Source organism: Daucus carota, chromosome 9 (assembly GCF_001625215.2).
Source record: "Daucus carota subsp. sativus chromosome 9, DH1 v3.0, whole genome shotgun sequence".
Lineage (NCBI taxonomy): Eukaryota > Viridiplantae > Streptophyta > Magnoliopsida > Apiales > Apiaceae > Daucus > Daucus carota.
In genome coordinates, this window is record NC_030389.2 from 3,080,581 (window position 1) to 3,104,718 (window position 24,138).

General features: G+C 33.0%; 1 protein-coding gene across 2 annotated transcripts; it reads left to right on the plus strand.

The window, feature by feature from the left end:
• The first annotated feature begins 1,848 nt into the window (after nt 1–1,848).
• Nucleotides 1,849–22,948, plus strand: LOC108200284 (serine carboxypeptidase-like 13). Of its 2 annotated transcripts, XM_017368387.2 has the most exons (14): nt 1,849–2,073; nt 3,427–3,572; nt 3,713–3,789; nt 12,423–12,545; nt 12,695–12,797; nt 12,894–12,931; nt 13,015–13,116; nt 13,207–13,287; nt 19,844–19,954; nt 20,065–20,136; nt 21,124–21,269; nt 21,362–21,475; nt 22,450–22,504; nt 22,591–22,947. In XM_017368387.2, the coding sequence occupies exons 1-14, from the start codon at nt 1,937–1,939 to the stop codon at nt 22,708–22,710; spliced, it is 1,425 nt and encodes a 474-aa protein (XP_017223876.1). In that variant the 5' UTR covers nt 1,849–1,936; the 3' UTR covers nt 22,711–22,947. The 2 variants fall into 2 exon arrangements, with proteins under 2 accessions (XP_017223876.1, XP_017223877.1); XM_017368388.2 differs by lacking the exons at nt 19,844–19,954; nt 20,065–20,136 and having other exon boundaries at nt 22,591–22,948.
• Nucleotides 22,949–24,138: the final 1,190 nt, after the last annotated feature.

The window sequence follows — 24,138 nt, forward strand, 5'->3', positions numbered from 1 at the left end:
TTCTCCTTTATATAAGTACATTGATTGATTGATTATAAATAAAAACTATTGAGATGAAAATTTATCTCAAATGTAATATAATTGTCTAAAATTATATATAATGAATCTTTTAAATAGGGAAAAAAAACACTCGGGAATTATCAGAGCCCTCATTTATTAAGAAGACCCCAACCATACCTACAACGCTCATAAAGAAAGGATTTATTGCTACAGGTATCCAGCTCAATCGTGCCATGCCAAGAAACATCAACAGAAACGCAACCGACTCTGAAACCACACAATAATTATATACTCGTAGCACCAGACGACTCGCAACAATTTTGAAAACAAAGTCCAACCGAATACATAATTATATATACAGTACTTTTTGAAAACAAAGTCCAACGACATACATAAATATATAGTACTGCTAGATTACAACTGAGTGGCTAGCACGAGTTTAAACAAATATTTTAAATTTATTACTATTAAATATATAATACAAAAATTCTATGTAAGAACATTTTATCCTATTCTGAATTTTGATTGTTACAAAAAAATTACTTTTAAGTATATGTCATGATATGAATTATTTCATAATGGTATGTTTCATTTTAGTAAAATTATGTTGTTGTTTTATGAATTCTAAAGTGTTGGAAAAAATATTCAGCATCAACAAATGTAAATTTTCTTAACTAAATTAAAAAAAAATCAACTCCTCATGTTTTAGACGTTCAATAAGTAATTGTCACGTGTAACGCTGTTTAGAGTTCTTCTAGATGTAACACCGATAGTTATTTCTTTAGTTACTTGGAAAATTAATATAAATTTCTAACGGAGTTTTCAGTTTTATAACTTAAATTCAAAACTAATTTGTTATCAATTTTTTTTACAATATCTTGTGTTTTTATATTTTTATTATAATTAATATGGATTTGATTAGTAATAATAATATAAATTCCTTATTTATTCGAATTCTGAAACATGATTTCGTAAATCAAATTATTTGAGATCTAAAATTTAAGATAAATAATTTTGCTAGTATGTAATAATCATTTAATCATTATATTACCAAATCCTAATTAATATGAATTCTTCTTATAATAATATGATATTATTGTTACACATACAAATTATGATATACTAATTAAAATAAATTTTGATGTTTTGGTATTTGACTTCTGATTTTCCATTTAACTCAGGTTCAGCTTGGTTTATTTAGTACATTTATATAGTATCGTAGGTAACTTTATGTTATATTAGAAGGCGGGAACATTGGGTCTAGTGCTTTTTAAATCTTGCGTGAATCTTAAAAGTATTTTTATTAAAAGTTTTAGATAGGTAAAAGCACCACTATAAATTACATGATATCAGGTTGGAAAAAGAAATATATTAAATTCGAATCTGTTATGTGCTCAGTAGCACATGTTAAACACTAAACTTTATAAATTTTACGGATTTTAATTGTCTTCTACTATAGATCAAGGCATATACAACAACTACACCCATTAAAATATATCAAATATATATATAATTTTAGTTACACACTAGACAAACTTTATTACTAAATTATATATTTATTCAAGGCTATCCGCCTAGAAGATCCAATTCAAATAGAAACTTATAAATTGTAGGTTTCCAGCTCCGCTGAATGAAACGTGTTATTTGCCCGAGGAAAAATAAATTATTTATTTCTGAAATAAAATATAAAACGCAACTAACCGGGCCAATACCTCAATCTTACAAACAGTGACATGACTGAGTGGGATCATTGTTGCGGTACCTAAATCAACGCGCGATTAGCATGTCTCAATTATTTTGAAAGCTCTGTTCTGGATATGAATATAAATCACGGGTCTTAAAATTATCGAGGACTATCGTAAAATCAAAAGAAACAAACAAATCAGAATATATACAAGCTTTCAGGATATAATTTGGCTGCTTAAGTAATTGTTTAATGGCAAGAAGACTGGGAGTAGTGCTCTTTATTCTTCTTTCGCTGCAGCTTCTCTCCAGCTACTCTGTGCACTCACGAACAATCGTCGAAAACCTCCCAGGTTTCGATGATCCTCTCCCATTCAAACTCGAAACCGGGTAAGTTTCTTCGTTAATCCATCTTTCACCGGTCATCCTTTTCAGTGTTCATGTAGTTAAAACTTGGTACGTCATGAATAGATGTTGCTGAGGATTCCTCGACGGTGAAAGCATCTTCAATAGCCTCTTTAGAGCATCTCCAATGGTGCTCTTAAATCACTCAACAAAATATAATATAATATGTTGCTCCTACTGAGTTAAGACAATGAAAATGATGACAACTCTAATACTCCTCTTTATACGTACTCACAATTCATATATCGGTTTTTCTTGTGCCAATGGGCACATATTAGAGCATCTCCAATGGAGCTCTTAAACAAGCTCCTATCCTTCAATTTAAAGAGCAAATCAAAAAATAGTGCTCCAATGGGCTCCTAGATGCTCTTTAAAAATTTAAGAGCCTTCCATCTCTCCTCTCTTTTGAAGAGCATCTAGTAGCTCCTAACTAATATTATATTAATTTTTCTCTCACTACACATTCAACCTTTCTCTCTCTTTTCACTTCTCTCTCTAATTTATATGAATAAATAAGAATAGAGAGCATGTATAAAGAGGAGCATTGGAGTTGGAAGATTTTTCAATGTCTTAACTCACTAAGAGCCACATATTATATTATATTTTAAAGAGTGATTTAAAAGCACCATTGGAGATGCTCTTAAGTGCTAAAATCCAAGAATTTGAAAGGATTGACTTACACTCTCTAATAATGATGGACCTCCCTCATTTACAACAAGCACACCAATAAAAACCTCTCAAATTCATAGATTTTAGTGCTTAGCATGTGTCCATGGCACACACTAGACAAACCCTTCATATTTTATTCATATAAATGAGATAGAAAAATTAAAAGAGAGAAAGGTTGGATGTGAAGTGGGTGAAAAATTAATATAATATTCATGAATAAGAAGTTAACAGCTACTAGATTCTCTTTAAAAGAGAGGAAAGATAATAGACTCTAAATATAATATTCATGAATAAGAAGTATTGTTCAAGTTGAACCCACTGCAAATCAGAACCAATAATTTATATTATATTAAAAAGTGGGTGAAGAGACTGTGGACATTCTCTAAAGTACTACTATCAGCAGGCATTTTTGTTTTTCGTTAAATTAAAGTTTCATCAGCTATTATTAATTTTTTTCTTCTAAAAGAATTAAATATTTAAATTTTAATAAAAACCATGTAAATAGATTATGAAAATTAGATTTTATATTCATTATGAAATACATGTCAAATATTAAAAAAAAACGGTATACAATTAAATAGAATAAAAAAATGTTTATTACATATTTTTTATCAGTATCCTCACAATTCTAAAATTCTTACAAGACTTTTAACTTGTGTTATGTTCAAGGTACGTGGGGACAGGACAAAACGAAGACATACAATTATTATATTATTTCGTGGAGTCGGAGAGGAACCCTGAGGAAGATCCGCTCATGCTTTGGATTGCCGGTGGTCCTGTTTGTTCCACTCTCGGTGCATTTTTTCGTGAAAACGGTGAATTTTTTCTTGTCCATATAAATAAATTCTTATCGTAAAAACTTAAATTTAAGTGACATCTACAAGGAGAAATATTTGAGGAGGAATAATTTAACATAAATGCTTTTATGTTAAAAGACTAATTGATTTTATTATAGGTCCACTTCAATTTGATTACAAAAAATCAACCGAAGAAAAGCCGGTGTTGGAGTTGAACCCATATTCTTGGACTAAGGTTAATACTGTACTATTAATTTATGGTTGTCCTAGATTAAATTTAAAAGCTTTGTTTTGCCTATCATATATATGCGTTTCTCGTCGACATTAATGGTCAAATAAGTTTTTATTTTACTTTTTTATATTAAATTCACTACAGGAAAACAGGTCAAAACCGACCGCCAAAAAAGTCGGTTATGAAGGATATCGGTCGGTTATAACGATAAAACCGACCGTTAGAGGTGGTCGGTTAAACCCTGGTCGGTTATGTAAATTGGTCGTGTTTAACACTTATAACCGACGATATATGTGGTCGGTTATATGCTTTTGTATTCTCAGAAATATGGTCCCACATGATGCCACCTGTCACCATGTGGCAACAGGTGTCACACCACGTCAGAACCGAATTTTAAAACCGACCACCGTCTGTAGTCGGTTATGTCCCTTTTATTCTGTGGTGACCAGATGTAAAACCGACCGTGGTCAAACCTTCTCACACGGTCGCTTATGTGCGGTCGGTTATGACCCGGTCGGGTTTACCCCAGTACAGTTTCCTAATGTGTATGAGTATAACCGACCGCCACATAACCAACTGTCTTCATTTAAAGGCGGTCGGTTTTCTGGATTTTTGTATAACATATGCGGTCGGTTTTATATGAATGCGATCGGTTTTCTGGTAATGGTATGGTAAAAAACAGTCGGTTATGAGTCCCATCGGTCGGTTTTCTGGGCTACTTTTGAAAAAAAATTGCTGATTCTGCAGTTTCAATTATCAGTCCTATACCAACATCAAACATCAATAACCAACATTAATAACCAATCATGTACCACCAAACATCAAACATTCTATATGTAGCAACACCAACACAAACACAAACATCGAATTCTAATTAATTAAGCAAAAATATATACATTCCAAACATTCCAAACTTTAATCCAAACTACATTAAGTCCGACATAATCGGACATTCCAAAGTATAAACGTAACCAAATTGTCACATAATTCATAACAAGTTCGGGAAACCAAAAATATGAACTAGTTGGACAAGGAAACATCGGATGATCCACCATTGTCTTCATCACCGGCTTACCCACCGGCTTCGCAACCGCCTTCGCCACCGGCTTTGTCACCGCCTTCGTCACTGCTCATCATCCGTATTTTCATCCATGTCCTCGTCCACATCCGTGTAATCTTTCTTTCCCTCTTGCGCATTACATATCAATCAAAACAAAAAACAAACCATGAATTCATAAGTATATTACCATTTGAACACGAGCATCCATTTTTTGGAGGACATCCTCGAGCAATGTCCCTACAATGTGCACAACCTCGCCGCCGAGAAGGCTATTCCATTCAGCCCTCTGAGCTGGGTCAGCGGCTGGATCAGACGCCTCGAGGGTTGTGCGTGCAAAGGTTGCTATCTCATCATCCGATAGGCGACGAGCAAATTGCAGAGGATTGGCACGGGTTTCATTGAGCACATTGCCAACAATCGGGAGGAAGATAGAATCGGGAACCACTAGATTTTGTGTTGGAGCGGATGAGGATGAGCCGGCGCCGCCACGGGTTGAATCCCTATAGTGCGTGGCTAGTGTTGGGATCAAATCACTAGCTCGAGCATTGGGGAACCCCACAACATAATTCTTTTTTGGCCTCTCACCTTGGAGAACCTCCATTGCTTCCATCCACCAATCCCAAAGATCATCCCGCTCCCCCGTTTGAGTAACCTCCACCTACATACGATCAAGAATGGAGGCATATCGTTCCTACACATTTATCACAATTAATTTGCATTCATGGTTATGATATAAACATATGTATTCGTACACTAGTGTGGCATTAATTAAAGCATTAGAAGATATAAACAATTAATTAAAGTGCTAAAATTTGAAGATATAAGCATTAATTAAACATATAAACATATTGACGTATTCATGGTTATCACAATTAATAAAAGTGCTAAAATTAGAAGATTACCGCAATGCGCATAGCGGCGGGGGTAGTATATATTCGGTTCTCAGGAGTGGAGCCGACCTAGTGTGGCATTCATCCCACACCTCAAGCTTTGTCGGACTTTTAGACAATTTCTTTTTCATGTTCTTGAATTATTTCACAAAATAACTTATATTAGCATTTGCATTAGCATATTATATATTATATAATTATAAGGTAAAAACAAAATTTGTGTGTGTGTGTGTTTGCATATTAAAAATAGTATTACCTCGCGCACACAATTGAAGGAGCGAGCACCCGCTCTATGCAACCTTTCCACGCGTTGCCGATTAGCAGCTCCAACTTCCGACCTATGCAAATGGCCTTCATCCGTGTCCCAATACTTGTGAAGATCTTTCCAAAAAATGATATTCCAATATTCCGGTTTCAAAGTCAACTTCGAAACCCCTTCCTCCCTTGATTTCCTCTCGAATCTCCTTTTCAATTCATTCATGGTCCTTTTGATTGTGACCTTTATGTGATCTCCAATGATAGCTTTGGCTTTTGAACGGCTTTGACCTTTCAATTGCCTATAATATTTCTACATAATATCAACAAGTAGTACAAGGATTAAAGTTGAATAATCAAACCAATTACCAACAAAATGTACCAAACCAATTACCAACAAAATCAAAAAACATATTATATAAAGAAAAATGTACTTACTAGAAACTCAACAACCCTAATACCGAGTCACTTTGGGTAAGCGGCGTCTATGTCACTAAACGAGTATTTACCCAACGGCCATCTTGCCCGAATAATCGCAAGCAAAGTCTTTTTAGCCTAATCATCTTCAATAATATATAAGAACATTATAGATATAAACTCGTGAACAAATTATTAATAACTAACGCACACTACATAGATTTAACACTAAAAATCATTACAAATCACTACAAAACACTACATATAAAACAATATACGTATTATCCATCGGAGATATTGATCCGTCGAGGTCTTGTTGGTATCTTACCTCCAAAAATGCCGCATGAATGTGTAATCGTGGTCTCCTCACTACTCTTGTCACCGGTTCCGCCTCCGTTGTGTTTTGCTCGGGCTCCGTTTCGGTATCCGAATCCGTAGGCTCGTCACGCAACACGGTCTTTCCCTTGCCCTTGGCCTTGCCTTTTCCCTTCGCCCGTACTACTACCAACGCTCTTTCTCTTGCCTTTATCGGTGTCCTTGTCTGTTGCTTTTCTTTTTCTTGCCATGATATATATCGTCATTAAAATCATGAGGACTATCCATACCCAAGAAAAGAGCCCCTACAATATAATTCATTAAAATTAAGTTAAATCCAAAACACAAACACATACACGCTTAAACACATACACATACACACTTATCCCCTTAACACAAACACATACATGCTTAAACACATACACATACACACTTATTCCCTTATCCCCTTAACATAAACACAAACACATTCAAACCTCTTTGTAATCTTAAAATTATACAAATTATACAAACACAAATTATACAAATTAATATGTGTTTTGCCCAACCAAACACATACAAACATATACAAGCACAATTAAACAAATTGGAGGCCCTAAGAAAACAAAATTATACAAATTGAAAATTTAAGAAAAAATTCGCCCCACGTATAACCGACGAACAAATTGCACATAACCGACAAACAAATTGCATGCAAAATTTCCCATACACGTATATACTAATTAACACAAACTTATACACATACAAACATACACACATACACAAATACATACACATAGATGTAGATGTACACATTTACAGAAATTAACACAAACTTATACATACACACACACACACATATATATATATATATATATGCAGATTCACACATACACACCAACATATACACATACACACATACAAACGAAAAATTGAAAAATTGAAAAAACGAAATAGAATCGAGCATGCAAACATCTTTTTAATCATCCGAAGCGAAACTGAAAAGCGAAGGGGCTTTCTTCTTCCGAGCATAACGAACCCTCCTTTGTGAACCGAGCACAAATGGCCATAGCGAATCGAGTACAAAACGCATCACGAGCGAGTTGAGAGCAACAGCTATTTGAGATTGAATCGCCATTTGCAGCAGTTGAGAATTGAGAGCGAGTTGAGAGAGAGGGAGTTGAGAGCGAGAGAGATGAGAGTTGAGAATTGAGAGAGATAAAAAGAAAAAGTAACGGTTCTTTTTTTATTTATACAGAGCATAAAACCGACCGCAACCGCGGTCGGTTATGTCCTTGGGTCTGTGAAACGACGTCTCTTTATTAAGGCGCGTTTTTTAACTTTTCGTGAAATTTTAGGCGCAAAAATATAATCGGTCGGTTTTAGCACAAATCGGTCGGTTTTAGTAAACCCTAAATTGAAAACATGGTCAAATTATATTATTTAATTAAATAAAAACTATAGTTTTTATTTAATACTAAAAATATTAAGATAATATTATATATTAATAACTAGTATTATTTAATAATATTTTAATATCAAATTAAAAAATATATTACTATATTACCTATTTAGTAACTAATATATTTACTATATTCATAAACTCTATAATTATTCATATTTAAAGTAATATAATATTTTAATTTTAATATTTATCATATATACTTCGATTAAGAAATATATATAAGGATTAATCGGATTTCAAAAATAGAATCAATGGCCGGCCTTGCAAAAGATTAATTGGGGATTACTCGGTTAAATCGGGGATTTTTCATTAGAACACTGCTTATGACATATATCAGTTATAAGAATATACTTGCAATCATCGGAATAATCTTAAATTCTATGCACGTGAAGTTAAGAAACAAAAGTTAAAATAATATATATTAAAAATGAGCCAATAATATATAGACACGGGATAGTGACTAGTGAGGCAGTGTACGATCTGCTTTAAATACTGTCAAAGGGATGGGATGAACGACGTTTACTTGTCACCATGAGAAAAGGAGGAAACAAGAGCTAGGTTTCACACCTTCCTCTCCAAACACTTCACTTGTAACCATATGTGTATGTATCAGTCATGCAGAGATGATGAAGACGGAAGAGATAGCTAGTAGTGACTGTATATATATTTATATTCTTAATATATTTTATATAAAATATTATATATATTTATACAATATATATATATATATATTTGTTATATTATAATATATATATATATATATATATATATAATAAATTATATATATAGACTTTTGACTGAATTTTAAGTAAGACCGACCGAAGTCAAAGCCTGCCATGGTCGGTTATACGTGGTCGGTTATGACGCGGTCGGGTTTAGCCCAGTACGGCTTCCTGATGTGTATAACCGACCGCCACATTACCGACCGTCTTTAAATGAAGACGGTCGGTTTTCTGAATTTTTGTATAACATATGCGGTCGGTTTTATATGAATGCGGTCGGTTTTCTGGTAATGGTATGGTCAAAAACGGTCGGTTATGAATATTATCGGTCAGTATTCCGGGCTATTTTTGGAAAAAAAATGCAGATTCTTTTGCAGTTTCAATTACCAATCCTGTACCAACATCAAATACCAATACATAACCAAATTACTAAGCAGCCTGAACAACATTGTATATCATTACACCATTGTATATCAGATATACACTATTATAAATCATTACAAAAATTTAAACATCATTGTAAGTCATCAAAACCGTCATCATCATCTTCATCATCATCTTCATTATCATCATCATTATCTTCATCATCATCTTCATTATCATCTTCCTTTTCTTCATTGTGCTCAACATCATCATCATCATCTTGAGTTTCATCATCTCGCAATTCGTCTTCTTCATCATCATCATCTTGATTTTCATGCCGAATAAATGGTATTTGTTCATATTTTGTGAAATCAACAAATAGTGAAAATGGGCTAGCGGCATTAGATCTATCTTCTTGAAAAGTGTCCTCTATATCGTTTTGCCCAATAATTGATTCATCAATCGGACGACTTTTAGATTTGACCACCGTATATATTTTGCTTCGTGGATCAAATACGCGAGGAGCGTAATATACTTGAGAGGCTTGACTAGATAAAATAAAAACTTCGTTAGATCTCAATCTTGAAGTTATATCAACCGTCACCACTCGATTCTTATCGATCCTCACACCATTTCCGAGACTATCAAACCATATACATTTGAACAAATATATGTCATTGCATCCTATTGATAAATAAGTCTCACAATTTCTTTTAGTTGACCATAATAATCAAGATTATTTTCGTGTAAAGTTCCCTTTACTACAACACAGGAACCGGATGCGGATGATGTTGAAAATTTATATCCATTAACTTGACAAGTTTCAAAAGTCAAGACCTTTAATGCCGGTCCTTCTAGCAAGTCCATGAAACGAGGTCCGTCTATCTCGTCTTTCTCAACCTTTTTCTTAAACCAAGCTTTGAATCGAGTTTTCATAATATGATCTAATTGTTGTGGCGTTGTCTCAGGACGTTGTCTCATAACTCGATCTTGGTACCTCCTACAATAATGCATAAATGTCAATAACATGAATTTATCGTAAAATGTATTGACATCTTCATAAAAATTTATCATAAAATGTATTTACCATACCTTAGATAAGGTTGAACTTCAGGAGAGTTTAGAAGAATATATTCATCAACAAATTATTGCTCATCATCATTCAAATATCGACTTCGTTCTTTTCCAAGAGATTCACATGGAAAAAGGTGCTTTGGGTGACTTGCCATTTTCATCTATCCACAAATGAGGTAACACACCAAAGTGCTTGCAATCCGCTCTTGCTTTCTTGTGATCCTTTGACTTTTTCGCATTCACAATAGTAAAAAATATGTTCTCAAAAACATTTTTTTCCGTATGCATGATATCAATTGAATATCGTAGACTATGTGAAGACCAATAAGGGAGTTCATAAAAGATTGGAACATGAGTCCACTGATGCTCTTCCCCATATCCGATACTCGAACACAATAACGATGATGTGATGTTCGACTACGTTTTCTTCCTCTATCTTCACCGTGTGATGTCCAAATGGTATAACCCTCAAGCATCCCCTTAGCAAGTAAATGAAATCCAACATCATCGATATTTAACCAATTCAAATTCCTACAACGTTTACAGGGACACTTCATTGTACCATCTTCTCTCATTCCATTTTCACTTGCAAATTTTAAAAAAGTTTCTACACCATTCCTATATTCCGGAGTCAATGAAATTTTATCACTTTGCACTTGATTACTAATCTAACTTCGATCCAAGTTTGTCATCTACAAATTTAACACACACATACATTTAACACACACATATAATAACACATACATTTAACACACATGTCATATCACATTTAACACACACATGTAATACATACACACATAATACAAATAATTTCATACATTTAATACAAATGCATTCAATGTAAATATTTTTCTCCATCACACACATTTAATACATCATGATACAATAACACACATTTAACACACCAACCACACACACATTTAATGAAAAGAAATGAAAATCACTTACATCAAATGTTTGCAAGCAATATTTCTTTCCCACTTTAGTTCCTTTGTTCCTCTCCTTTGATTTTTATTTGAAGTTAATGGGAGCTCACTACTATCTAAAGTAATTTGACTAATGTACATATATTTTAATTTATATTAATTTTTCACTATTTTTTCGCAGAAAACATAACTGACCACAAAAAACGGTCAGTTATGATTGTGCCATGTCATACACATAACCGACCGTGCTCCGCGGTCGGTTTCATGTGTTGCCACGTCACACAGAACGTTGTCGTTTTCTTGCTTTGACGAGATATAAGCGACCACGCGACTGTCGGTAGGTTTTAGTGCTACAAAAGTTATGCGGTCGGTTTTAGTCGGTCGGTTTTGACCTGTTTTCTTGTAGTGATTATGTATTTATTTTAGTATCTGTGTTTTGTGTTTTGATCTCCTATTAATTTTATTCATGTCTTTTCATTTTCGCAATGTAACCGTATCCACTGTTTTGGTATGTGTGCCATGCATGGAGTGTATTCCTTCTGTTCTAATATATAGATTATTTGTTTTTTTAACACGCATTCTTAAATTTTTCGGCCATATTATTAATGTCTTTATTTTTGAATAAAAATATATGATTGATCTTAATTTACAAAAACTTTAAAAATAATAATTATGAAGTGGAAGAATTTAGAATTGCGTATCAAAAAGTGAAACAACCTATATTTCAAAATTGAGGGAGTAATAATATTTCTAAATTTTCGGCAGGGTTGGATAATAAATAGGCACGTGAATAGGTAATCACAATAAAGAACTGGTACAAGGAGGGTATGGGAATGAGTACTTCAAGAGGTGTGGAGGAAATGATTTACCATTCGGATGAAATGATTTACAAACCAAGAGAGAATGGAAATTTCCAATTCAAGCAACAAGATTTTTTAATACAAACATGAAGGCATGAAGTTTGAATGTGAATATATATATATATATATATATATATATATATATATATATATGTATGTATGTATGTATGTATGTATGTATGTATGTATGTATGTATATATGTGTGTGTGTGTGTACACACACATATTGTTTAGTAAAATTTCTTTAGAACAAATAAACTTAATTAGAGAGGGCTACATATGTGACAAGAAATCTTGTAAATTTTTTCAGGTTTTAAATATAATATATTTGGACACACCAGTTGGGGCCGGATTTTCATATGCAAAATCATACCTTGCCTCCAAAACAAGTGACACACTATCATCAAAGCATGTCTATGAATTTCTGAGAAAGGTAAACTTGCAATGATTTTTTTCACCCCCTTACTTTAGAAGAATTTATAGCTGACATTAATTTATAGTTATGTTCAATTACAAAATTTTCAAATTCTTACCCCATGGGATATGGATCATTGTTAATCAATAATTGTAAATATGTTGTAGTGGTTAAATGATCATCAGAGATTCATGAGCAATCCGTTTTACATGGGTGGTGTATCATACTCTGGAATAACTATTCCACTCATTATTCAAGAGATCCACAATGGTAGACATCTTCCCCTCCTAAATAATTTTACACATGGATCTTTAATTTAGCAAAATATATTATAATTTTCATTTGATTAAATTCAAAAATATGTAGGGAATGAAGATGGGAATAGACCAGAAATAAACATCAAAGTATGTATATTGTAGTGGAAGACAACCCTTGGATTAAAATATACTGAGGAAATGTATCAAAATTTCTTATTTGATTGCTTCAGGGATTCTTAATCGGCAACCCACTAACCGATAGAAATATAGACTTCAACTCGAGGATCCCATATGCTTATAAAGTTGCATTGATATCTGATCAACTCTACGAGGTGAGCATTTATATTTTATTTCTATTTGTTCGAAACTTTCATCACTCAACCATTGAAAATAAGTTTGCCTAAATTTTGTTGAATAACCAGTCAGCCAAAGAACATTGTTCTGGAGACTACATAAATTCCAAGAATGCATTGTGTGCCCGAGACCTTAGGAGAGTGGACGAGGTACTATTCTACCTTCTTTTTTTTTGAGAATGAGGTACTATTCTACCTACTTATACACATGCACGTATGCTCACATTTATACACTAAAATCTATATAAATTAATATCTTTGGATTCGGAATTCTTTTAATTTAATGAGGTTATTAGTTTATGGATTAATAAATAATCTATTATTTTATCGATAAGTTAAAAATTTATTATTTTATACAATTTTATGTCAAGTAAAATAATTTATTTACAATTAAATATGCATACAGCCGTAGTTAATCAAATATACATATGTACGAGTGTCAAAATTATTTTTGTGAGTATACCAACAAATATTTAACTAGTTAGTTCATGCACAAAAAATGAAGTTAATTATTGCGAATTCTAACATGTATATATTTATCACTTCAATAATTAACATTTATATTTTCATTAGAGATGAATGTGCATAGTTCTTCTAAAACTAAGAATCTCAATATGTTAGAATTATTTTAACAAATTTGTCCACAAAATATATTGATATTATGTGTTATGTACATAAAATGAATAGTATGATTAACATATTATCGTTTTATATTTTTATTAAGCCTATAACGACTTTACAAAAAAATTTATCTTATACATTCATCGATATTATGAATTTAACTCATTGGCTGAAGTAGGGACCAAGAAAGATTATTATTTAGTTGAGATTATTAATTTATTAAATATGCTTGTATCGAGGTTTTAATACACACACACCGGCGCACATACATACATATATACATATACATAGTCGTGGTTTTCCTGGAACTGCTACAAAGAAGTTAAATAAAAATTAATGTTAGTAGAGGAATCAGCTGCGATGATGGAGTTAGTAGGACCGTGGTTGGATCATGTGTGAGCTTTTGAAGTCTAGAGGTTGTCCAAAGCCTTGGTGAGGCTTTATTGGATCTCGGATGGATGAGTGGGATCATGGATGTTCCTTGGTGTGTCATAGAGGAGTTGAATGATGTTATACCCGGGACATTTCTATCTAGTAGTTTTTACTTTGATTACTAGTATATGTTTACACGGAGGTGATCAAATACAAACCAATTTAAAGCCTCGAAACTAAAAATAATCACTAACTATTTGAATATAACCGCTAAATATGAGACCATTCACTTACTTGAATCTATCCGTGACGATCACGATCAAGTGTTTAGCCTCCATCACCGCCTCCTACCCATACCACGTTGTAACCACCATCATCACCACCGTGCTGCCCTCCCACCATCACCGCCACCTCCCTACCACCAAGCAGCCCCGCCCATCCCCCTTCTTCCTTCCCACCGCCTTCATTCTCCTTCCCTTTCTCCTATCTGCGACGACCTTATCCTTCTCTAGGGATCTTCTCCACCAATTCTCTCTTCCCCACCTCTCTTTATCTATATATTAATATTATTTATTTTAATCAATCGATTTATGCCTCATATTTACAATAGATGAGCAATAACTGGTAGTGATCGTAAGTAGTATTAATAATCGGAGATGATGACGGTGATAGTAGGAAGAAGGGGGCTGGGATGGGATAAATTTGAATAATCACTAAATATATTGTCCTAATCACTTGTTTCAAACTGAATAATCACTAAATATATATGTCCTCATCACTGATTTCTACTTTCTAGTTTCAAGTGAGTTTGTAGTGGAGTAAGCCCCTATGTTTATATATGATAGTGATAAATAGAAATTACTAAATAAAAATAAAGGGAAACACTCTATATGACAATTATCCCATATATGACATAAACAACCCTTATGTCATCATCCATCATCCAGAAAGGTCCATTCGTGACCCATTTAATCAATCGGACAACCATAAGAGCCTCACCAATGTTCCCTATAGGCTCTGGAAAGGCCCAATAGCCACATTTGGACCCACCCGGATTCTCTATAGGCCCTATCTAGGTCTACCTTTGGATCCATTCCCACTACTCACAACTATTCCAATTTTCCTCAATAGGATTATATTCTACTTTGGTTTAAAAATTCCTAATTTTTTGTGGTTAGTTTTGATCTCGAACGCTTTTGTTTTCTCAAAAAAAAATAAATATGAAGTCCTCATTAGTCAAATTCTACAACCTTGTCTAACTTGTAAACTTTGCCTTTAATACCAAGTTTCATATTGGAAAGAAATGGTTTACATGCTTTTGGGATTGGATGCAAGTATGAAAGGCTTTATAATGCTTTTTAAGTGTATGAAAGAATTAGACATGAAGACAACAAGTGCAATTATGAAGAAGGAAGTGTGGTTACTGGTGACTATGCCCTTGGGCTCACACTCGAGGAATTTACACAAAAAAAAACATAACTATTTATTAGAATGAAAAAAAAAATTAGACATGGAGGGAATATAAGACATAATACTTAAGGATGTTTAAGTGTGTAACCAATTCTTAATAACAAAAATGATATATGGATAAAAAGATTGTAGGGTGCCTATCTAACAAAATAATTATTAAAACATCCTATGTATGTTGTAAGGTAAGTCAAAGTCTATCCCACATGGACAAATATATCAATGACAGTTATTTTTATTTCAATTTTACTAAACAATACTGCAATAATATTTTGAGATATTATTTTAATAATATTCATACTAACACAAATAAGACTAATTGAACAATTTATCTAAAACTATTTGCAAGTTATCCCCACTAGCATCAATCAATGCAATTATGAATTTCTATCCAAATTAGTTATATACATTACTCACAAGGATATATGTGCCTACTAAATACTAAAAACCATTTTCGAGTATTAACTACTTCTCTAGAATTAAATTTATTTTCAAGATATCAAGCAATTTAAAGATATTAAACACATCACCCTAACTTCCCCGTAATCCATTCTACCTATTTCCATGAAGAATTTTTTGTCTTTATTAGATAAATCATAAAATTTAAATCTAATCTCTATAGATAGATAAATATTAATTTAAAAATACATAAAAATCACTTCTAATATGTTTTAGTTAATGAAGCACAACTCAATAAGTAAAATGGAATACTATAATCAATGAAGCAATCATTGAAAATCATACATTAACCATATGAAAGAAAAACAATTCTAAATCATCTTTTTCTATAAACAAGGAAGCTATAAGTAATACAACTATGAACCCCATAAGAGGTTCGATCCTCACTCAGGATGACGGCTAAAAACGAAAGCTAATACACCATAGGTTGATGTGTAAAAGTAGGAATGCACCTGGGGCTCACGTCTCATTAACTATCTAGTGAGGGAATAGCTTACCATGGCGATGATTAGTAGTTGGTTAGAGAGGATGATCAGCCATACTAGAACACGACACATTAATATTTATACTAAGAATAGGAAACTAGTGATTGCAACAGTAATATTTAGTAATTGTTCAGCTTTACTAATTAAATTAATATATACAATTGAACCCGATTAGGAAGCATACCGTAGATAGTGTATCTTTACTCTCCATAAAGTAATAAATTTGATAAAATTATATATTTCATTGTAACAATGCTATTAATTGTATGTATATACAAATCAACCTCCAATCACCACGATCACCGTTGATTCAGATCATCATCATAGATTCTTACCACCACAAAACTTTGCCGATCTACCGCAACTAGCTAATGGGCGGTAATTGATTTTAAAATTATAATAACAAGTGAATGGATTTACTTGAAAATTCAATTAGATAAAGTGAAGAAGAAGAATAGTGAGCTGAAAGTAAAGTAGAAAGGTTTATGAGTGAGGAGAGTGGTTGGGGTTGTTGGAATTATATTCTAATAATCTAAACTTGGAATAAATAAATTATTATAATCATTAATTATTTTATTAGTAGAGGATAAGTTAGAGAAATTGTGGGAGAGTATTGGATTAGTAACGAGTGGTTTTAGGATCGTGGAGTAGTAGAGTTTAGTTTCTGGTGGACACTCGTGAGTTTCTATCACTTTATTGGGTAGCCTTTATATATTATGTGTTGTATCTCTTTTAATGTATGAGGAGAAATACAATATAGTCTTTGAAATTCATTTGCTCTTGTACATATATATATTCATCTTGTTTATTTTGATGTTATGAGTTTTGTAGTTTGATTCAAACAGGAATTGGCAAAGGGACGGGTTGGGGGATGAAAGATCAAGGGTGGGGCTCGGATGAGGCAATTGTATGCTTGGGTGCATGGATGGCGACCGGGCGGCCTCCCATAGTGAATGGAGGTGGGGCTGCGAGTGATGTTGGTGGGCATAGGAGTAGATTAAAATGGATGATGATCATTAAATATATACAAGTGACCAAATAGAAACAAATTAAAACTCTGTGATATGCCCGAAGTTATGTTTTCTCATAAAACTAATAAGTAGAACACCGATCTAAGTAATTAATAAAGTTAAAGTATGTTAATGACTAATATATAATGATGTTTAATATTATCTATAAATGATAAATTATATATAAATTTTGATAATCAAAAATATTACTTATGATTAAATCAAAAAATTATATGTAGTACTCCAAGACTCCAATTTAAATGTAGAATCCAGAGAACACACACACACACACACACATATATATATATATATATATATATATATGTATGTATGTATGTATGTATGTATGTATGTATGTATGTATATGCCCATGATCAAATAGAAACCACATTAAAATAAAAATTAAAAACCAATTCAGTTTAGTGATATTCTCACTACAATGTAGTGATATTCTATTTAGGATTTAGTGATTTGTGTTGCAGGAATTAGTAAAAACATGTAGAACTGCCTAGAATCTCCAGATCTGTTCCAGAAACTGCTCGGAATCTACAGATCTGATCTAGTTGCCAATTCAGGTGGTGGTTGCAGTGGTGGAGATAGTGGAGGTGAAGGTGGAGATGGAGGTGGTGGAAATGGAAGGATCCTTTAGCTCTGTCCGGCAGTTTTTGGCAAAGATCTGGAATTGAAATAGGCATTAAGCTGAGCAGACAGTACCGAAGGTGAGGAAGACCGAGGTGGAGGTGAGGACGAAAGTGCAGGTGGAGATGGAGGTGGAGGTGGGGGTGGAATGGAAGGGGCGGTGGAGGGGGGTTGGATTTGGTGGTGATATAAATAATGGAGGTGGTGGTTATATATGGAGGGTCGGGCGGCACGAAGATGGAGAGAGCAGCAAAGACTTGGCGAGGGTGGCGGGGTTAAGCTGCCGGAAGCGGGGTGGAGGCAGATGCTCGGTTGGTGTATGGGGGAAGAAGAAGGAGAAAGTGGGGTTGTTTGAGAATTTAGTGATATTCTCTTAGAAATTTAGTGATAGTTTCTCGTTTGTAGAAAAAGGAGGTTTCTATTGGAGTAAGACTCTTTCTCTATATATACATACATAGAGAGTCATACTCTCCTACAAACCAACTTATTCTACAAACTAAAAACCAAGCATAAATATGACCAAATCCTAAAGCAAATACCACTAACATTTCTAACAACTCCATCGCCACCTCCATCTTTACCAACCCCACCTCCGCTCTGCCCCGCTTCCACCGTCACCTCCGTCACCACCACCACCACCACACCTCCATGTCGCCTGCTCCTTCCATAACCACCACCTCCATGTCCACCTTTCTCTAACAACCTCATCTTCACCAACCCCACCTTCTTCACTGCCTCCACCTCCACCTCCTTCAGCTCCGCTTCCGTCATCACTTCCATCATCACCACCTCCACCTCCATGCTGCTCGCCCCCTTCAAAATCACCACCTCCATTATTTCTATCACCGGCAAATCTACCCCCACCGCCCCCTCCACCTCCGTCTCCACCTCCGTCTCCACCTCCGTCTCTACCTCCAGCCTCACCTCCATCGCCCGAAACCACAACCCCATCCCGTTGTCACTGTCACCGGGTTCGGTTCTATACTCGTTGTTTCACCAATTTATGAAGTGATAATCACTAATTTATACCACAGAAATCACTAATTTTCAAAGAGGAAATCACTAAAATATATAACAGGAAATCCCGAATTCTACAGTAAATTTGTTCACGAACGGGTCTGACTGTAGCGGTAGTGGTGTGGTGGTTGGGATCGGGATGGGTGATGAGATGAAGTATGATAAAGATGACAGTGGTTGTTGGTTTGTAGGAGGTAAGAGATGAAAATGGGTTGTTAAAAGAGATGAAGATGGAGTTAGTGGATAGTGTAATATAAGAGGTTTTTAGTTTGTATTAAGAGATAATTCTTTTTTGATCATTAGCCTATATACACACACACATATATATACATATATACATACACACACAAATACACACATATATCCATTACATAATTTAATTAATCAACACAATCAATATTTTCCTTTCAATCCTCAAAGGACCATGTTATGGAAATGTATTTAACTCAATTTCATATATTTAATGTGCATAATATTTAAGATAACTAAAATGAAAAAATAAAGCTAAGAGATAAATGGCTATCAGCTTGATCCTTGACATGTTTTTTTTTCCTATGGTTTATTTGTTACCATCAGATTCATATATGGCACAAGGTTTGAGTTGGTTTTGATAATTCACCTAATGATTTATTGCAGTGCTTGGAGTTTATATACGATAATCACATATTAGAACCTGTTTGTGCGTCATCGGAGAATGCAGCTTCAAATCCATTGTTATTGCAACCATTATCTCGGTCATGGTGTCGAGTAATTATCGTTATTTCAATTTAAAATATCAATTCTTTATTACAAAATTTACTAAATTACGGTTCTAAGTAAGACACTATTTATATCACTTCATCTACATTTATTATTAGGAAGACAATTATGTCTACAATGTTCTGTGGGCTAATGATGATGATGTGCAAAGAGCTCTTGGTATCCGCCAGGTAATTAAGCAGTTATATATTTACATATAAATATAAGCAAAATACAAACCATCAAAATACAAGGTAAAACCCAAACAACGGGAAATCAACCCGACATGACTTTATCCATCATTCACCTGATGCCCACATCCGACCCCATTCAATCCATGTAGGTCTTCATAGAGCCTTACCCAAGCTCAACATGGTGAAGAACCTAAATTGGGCCCTTTTCTTGTTCTACTAGACCCAAATGCAGCCCTACTAGACCCCACTTAAATCCCATCTCGGCGGGCTCCATCACCCTTCTCATTGTCCTTAATTACATTACTTTGTATTTTGATTTATTTTAGTGGTTTGTATCGGTGTAGGTACCACACACATACACACAAACATATATATATATATATATATATATATATAGGGATAGGATCAAATAAAAACTTTTTTAAATTACAAACTTACAAACTTTTTTTTAATCTTCCATCGTGTTAATCCTTAGTTATATGAAGATCCATGTTGAAAATTCTTCAAAAAACATCACAATTTTTAAAAATAACGCATAAATAAATCGCGTTTTCAACACATTTATAACTGGGGTTCAACATCGGGTGTTGAACACTAATTATCATTGTGTTGAATATATCTAAAAAGATGTTTAAACTATACCTCAGGGGTTTGGGTAGGGTCTAGAAACATAAATATTGGTTATATAACATGTTTACCTTAGTTCTTACATTTAAAAATTGGTTTATGTACTTCTCCACCACTATTTTAATAGATGTTCAACAAAATATGTTAAAAATATGTTGAACTTAAGTTATATATGTGTTGAACAAAAAAAGTTTGTAAGTTTGTAAGTTTGTACCAGAACCCTCTATATGTATGTATGTATGTATGTATGTATGTATGTATGCATGTATGTAGATACTACTTCACATTTTTAATTGACTCTTGTGAAAAGGATAAACACATGCATTCAGATTCACCTAACTTTTTGTAAGGGCGCAGGGGATAGTTAAAGACTGGGTGCAATGCAATGGTGATCACTATGAGATTGGGAAAAATGATACTGACACTTACTCATATAATGTTGAAAGTTCACTACCATATCATAGAAACATGACCCGTAAAAGTTATCGAGCTCTTATATATAGGTAGTTTACCTCCACACTAAAGTATTTAGACAATCATTTGTATAGCTTAATAAAGTATTGTTCATTAAATATGTATGCTTGCTTGCATGCAGCGGTGATCATGACTCGGTATTTCCACATGTTGGCACTGAAATATGGATACAATCTCTCAATCTAACAGTTGAAAGTGAATGGGCACCTTGGTTTGTTGACCAGCAAGTAGCAGGGTTTGATTTTATAACTCCCTTCTTTTACCTATACTACCCTTTAACCCGTGCGATTCGTAATTTATTAATTATAATTTAAATTTTAACATCATCTTATTAGTATTTTAGTATTAATGAATTAAATTTTAACGAGATTATATTTACCAACTGATTACATTTTTTGGACGACTACAAATTATACCAATATCGGTTTATTGTAATATAGTATATAAATAATATACAAATTATATTTAAAAGAATAATGGTGGAGTTTTTTTATCTTATATTACATCACAAGTGTTTGTAATTTGAACGGTATAAAACTCTTCTTTAATATCGTAAGAGTAAGAGAAGTCTACATGTATAAACCAAAATTTTGTAAGACTATAAATTAAACCTAGGTTGCCTTATTATATTATAGTATAGATGTCACTCACTCTGTCCCATAATAGGGATCTAGTTCGTCTCTTAAAAACACATTTCAATTAAAGTGCCTTTACCTTATTATTTCACTAATTATTTGTCGAGTTTTCCTTTCATGAATTATGTATTTTACTCATAGAGAGTAATGTTCTATGGAATCATTTTTCTTGAGTGACCGGGAGACCATGCATGTTTTGCAATTAAAATACTACAAAACTTTTAATTTTGCAAATCATACGCTTTGAAAACTTTTATTTGCAAGCAGGTGATTTTCTCCAATATATGTCTAGCTTAGCATACATATATACATTTTCTTAAAATGTCAAAGAAATAACACTATTTTTATAAAATGCTTTGTAAAATAATAAATTTTCTAATATTTTTATTAGAGAACATGCATAGTCTCTCGTAAAAAAGTGGTCTCTATAGAACTTTATTCTTAAGTTTTATGGAAGAAAAGAAAATTTTAAAAATAATTAATGTTGTTATCCGCTGAATATTACCTAAAATACACAAGTAAACTAAAAAATGGACAATTATTTGTGCTAATTGTATAAATTTGTCACTTGCAGATATCAGACAACATATTCTCATAACAATTATTCTTTGACCTACGCTACGGTTAAGGCAAGAATCATATTTCTTTTTATTGTTTTGTGTTGACTACAAATATCAAACCACTCCCACTGTTTCATCCGTCATGAAATATACAGGGTGCAGGTCATACAGCTTCAGAGTATAAGCCCAAAGAATGTTTAGCCATGGTGGACAGATGGTTCACTCACAATTCTCTCAAGCCTGTCTATAATGCTATAGGGCTACTTAATACTTAATTTCATAAAATTTAAATTTATTTTACGACCAAAGTATTTATTCATAAGCATTTATTTATATGTAAAACCGCTTTCTTAAGTTATGTATTGTATAAGTCATTAATTACCAGGCCTGTTATTTTCTTTGTATAAATAATTTACGCATAATTAATAAATCTGAGCTAATATATATGATATAATGTTAAAAGAATAACAATTTTTGCTTTGATTTTCCCCCACTTTTATCTAAGCAGTATACATCTAATTAGTCCTATTGATATTGGTGAAACTCATTTAGTCCTTCGTACTTGAGCGAGTGAACAATTACAGGTATCAAGACTTCTGTTTACACTCAGTTAGATAGTCCATTACATGATATGAATATAAGGAAGAGCACTCACAAATTATGATGAAGATTTAAGATTCTGAGAGTTGCAGAAATAATTTTTAATTTGCTTTACGCACTTCTATTTAGGGTAATATGAACAAGTATTCCAAAATAGATATCATATTTCAGGGTAATGTATAATGGTTTTTCATCCTACATTCATTAATTTTTATTTTTTTTTGACAGACATCCTACATTCATTTATGATATATAACAATTTTAAAATCGGTGATGAATACTTGCCTTTTTGTTGCCAAACATATATGGGGCACGTACGTGCTTTTCGCTTTATGTTCCGGTTATGTTGTGTTTTATTAGGGTTAATGAAAATGGAGGGAATCAAATAAAATTTTAATTATAATTCAATGAGATGTTTAATAATATTATTCCCTTCATCACTGCATACTATCATTCTTAACTAGAGTTCAAATCCTTCATTTTAGAATGGAACGTTTCATTTCTTATCATAACTCTACCCAATTTCTATTCAAATCTTATCATATAAAATTTACATCGACTCAATTTGGGGAAACAATTACAGTAAAAACTCTATAAATTAATAATGTCGGGACCGGAGAAATTTATTAATTTAGGGAGTTATTAATTTATCGATAAATTAATAATTATTAATTTAAAGAGTTTTTAACTGATTATACTGTACATGCCAAACAAAAAAGCAAATTAGTGTATACCTCTTAAAATTACATTGGAGCGAACCTTGGGACTCAAAGTAAATCAGTAACTAATGTGTTCATATGTACTGGAAATTAAATCAATAATGACTTTTGAAGTATTGTACAGTAAATGTAAACAAGACGAATAAATGTGTTTGGTGTACAGTATTCTTAAGCAATTTTGACATATATAAATTACATAAATGTGTTAGAGTATTCAAATCATATATGACAAGATAGCTTCTCATACAATACAAAAATACAACTTCAAATAGATTTGAACTTCAAAGAAAAATATACAACTATTGAATCATATTTCAATAGAGTGTAATATATTTTTCTTCAGCTTTTATGAATTATTAATTTATAATTTTCTTGGGACCGAAA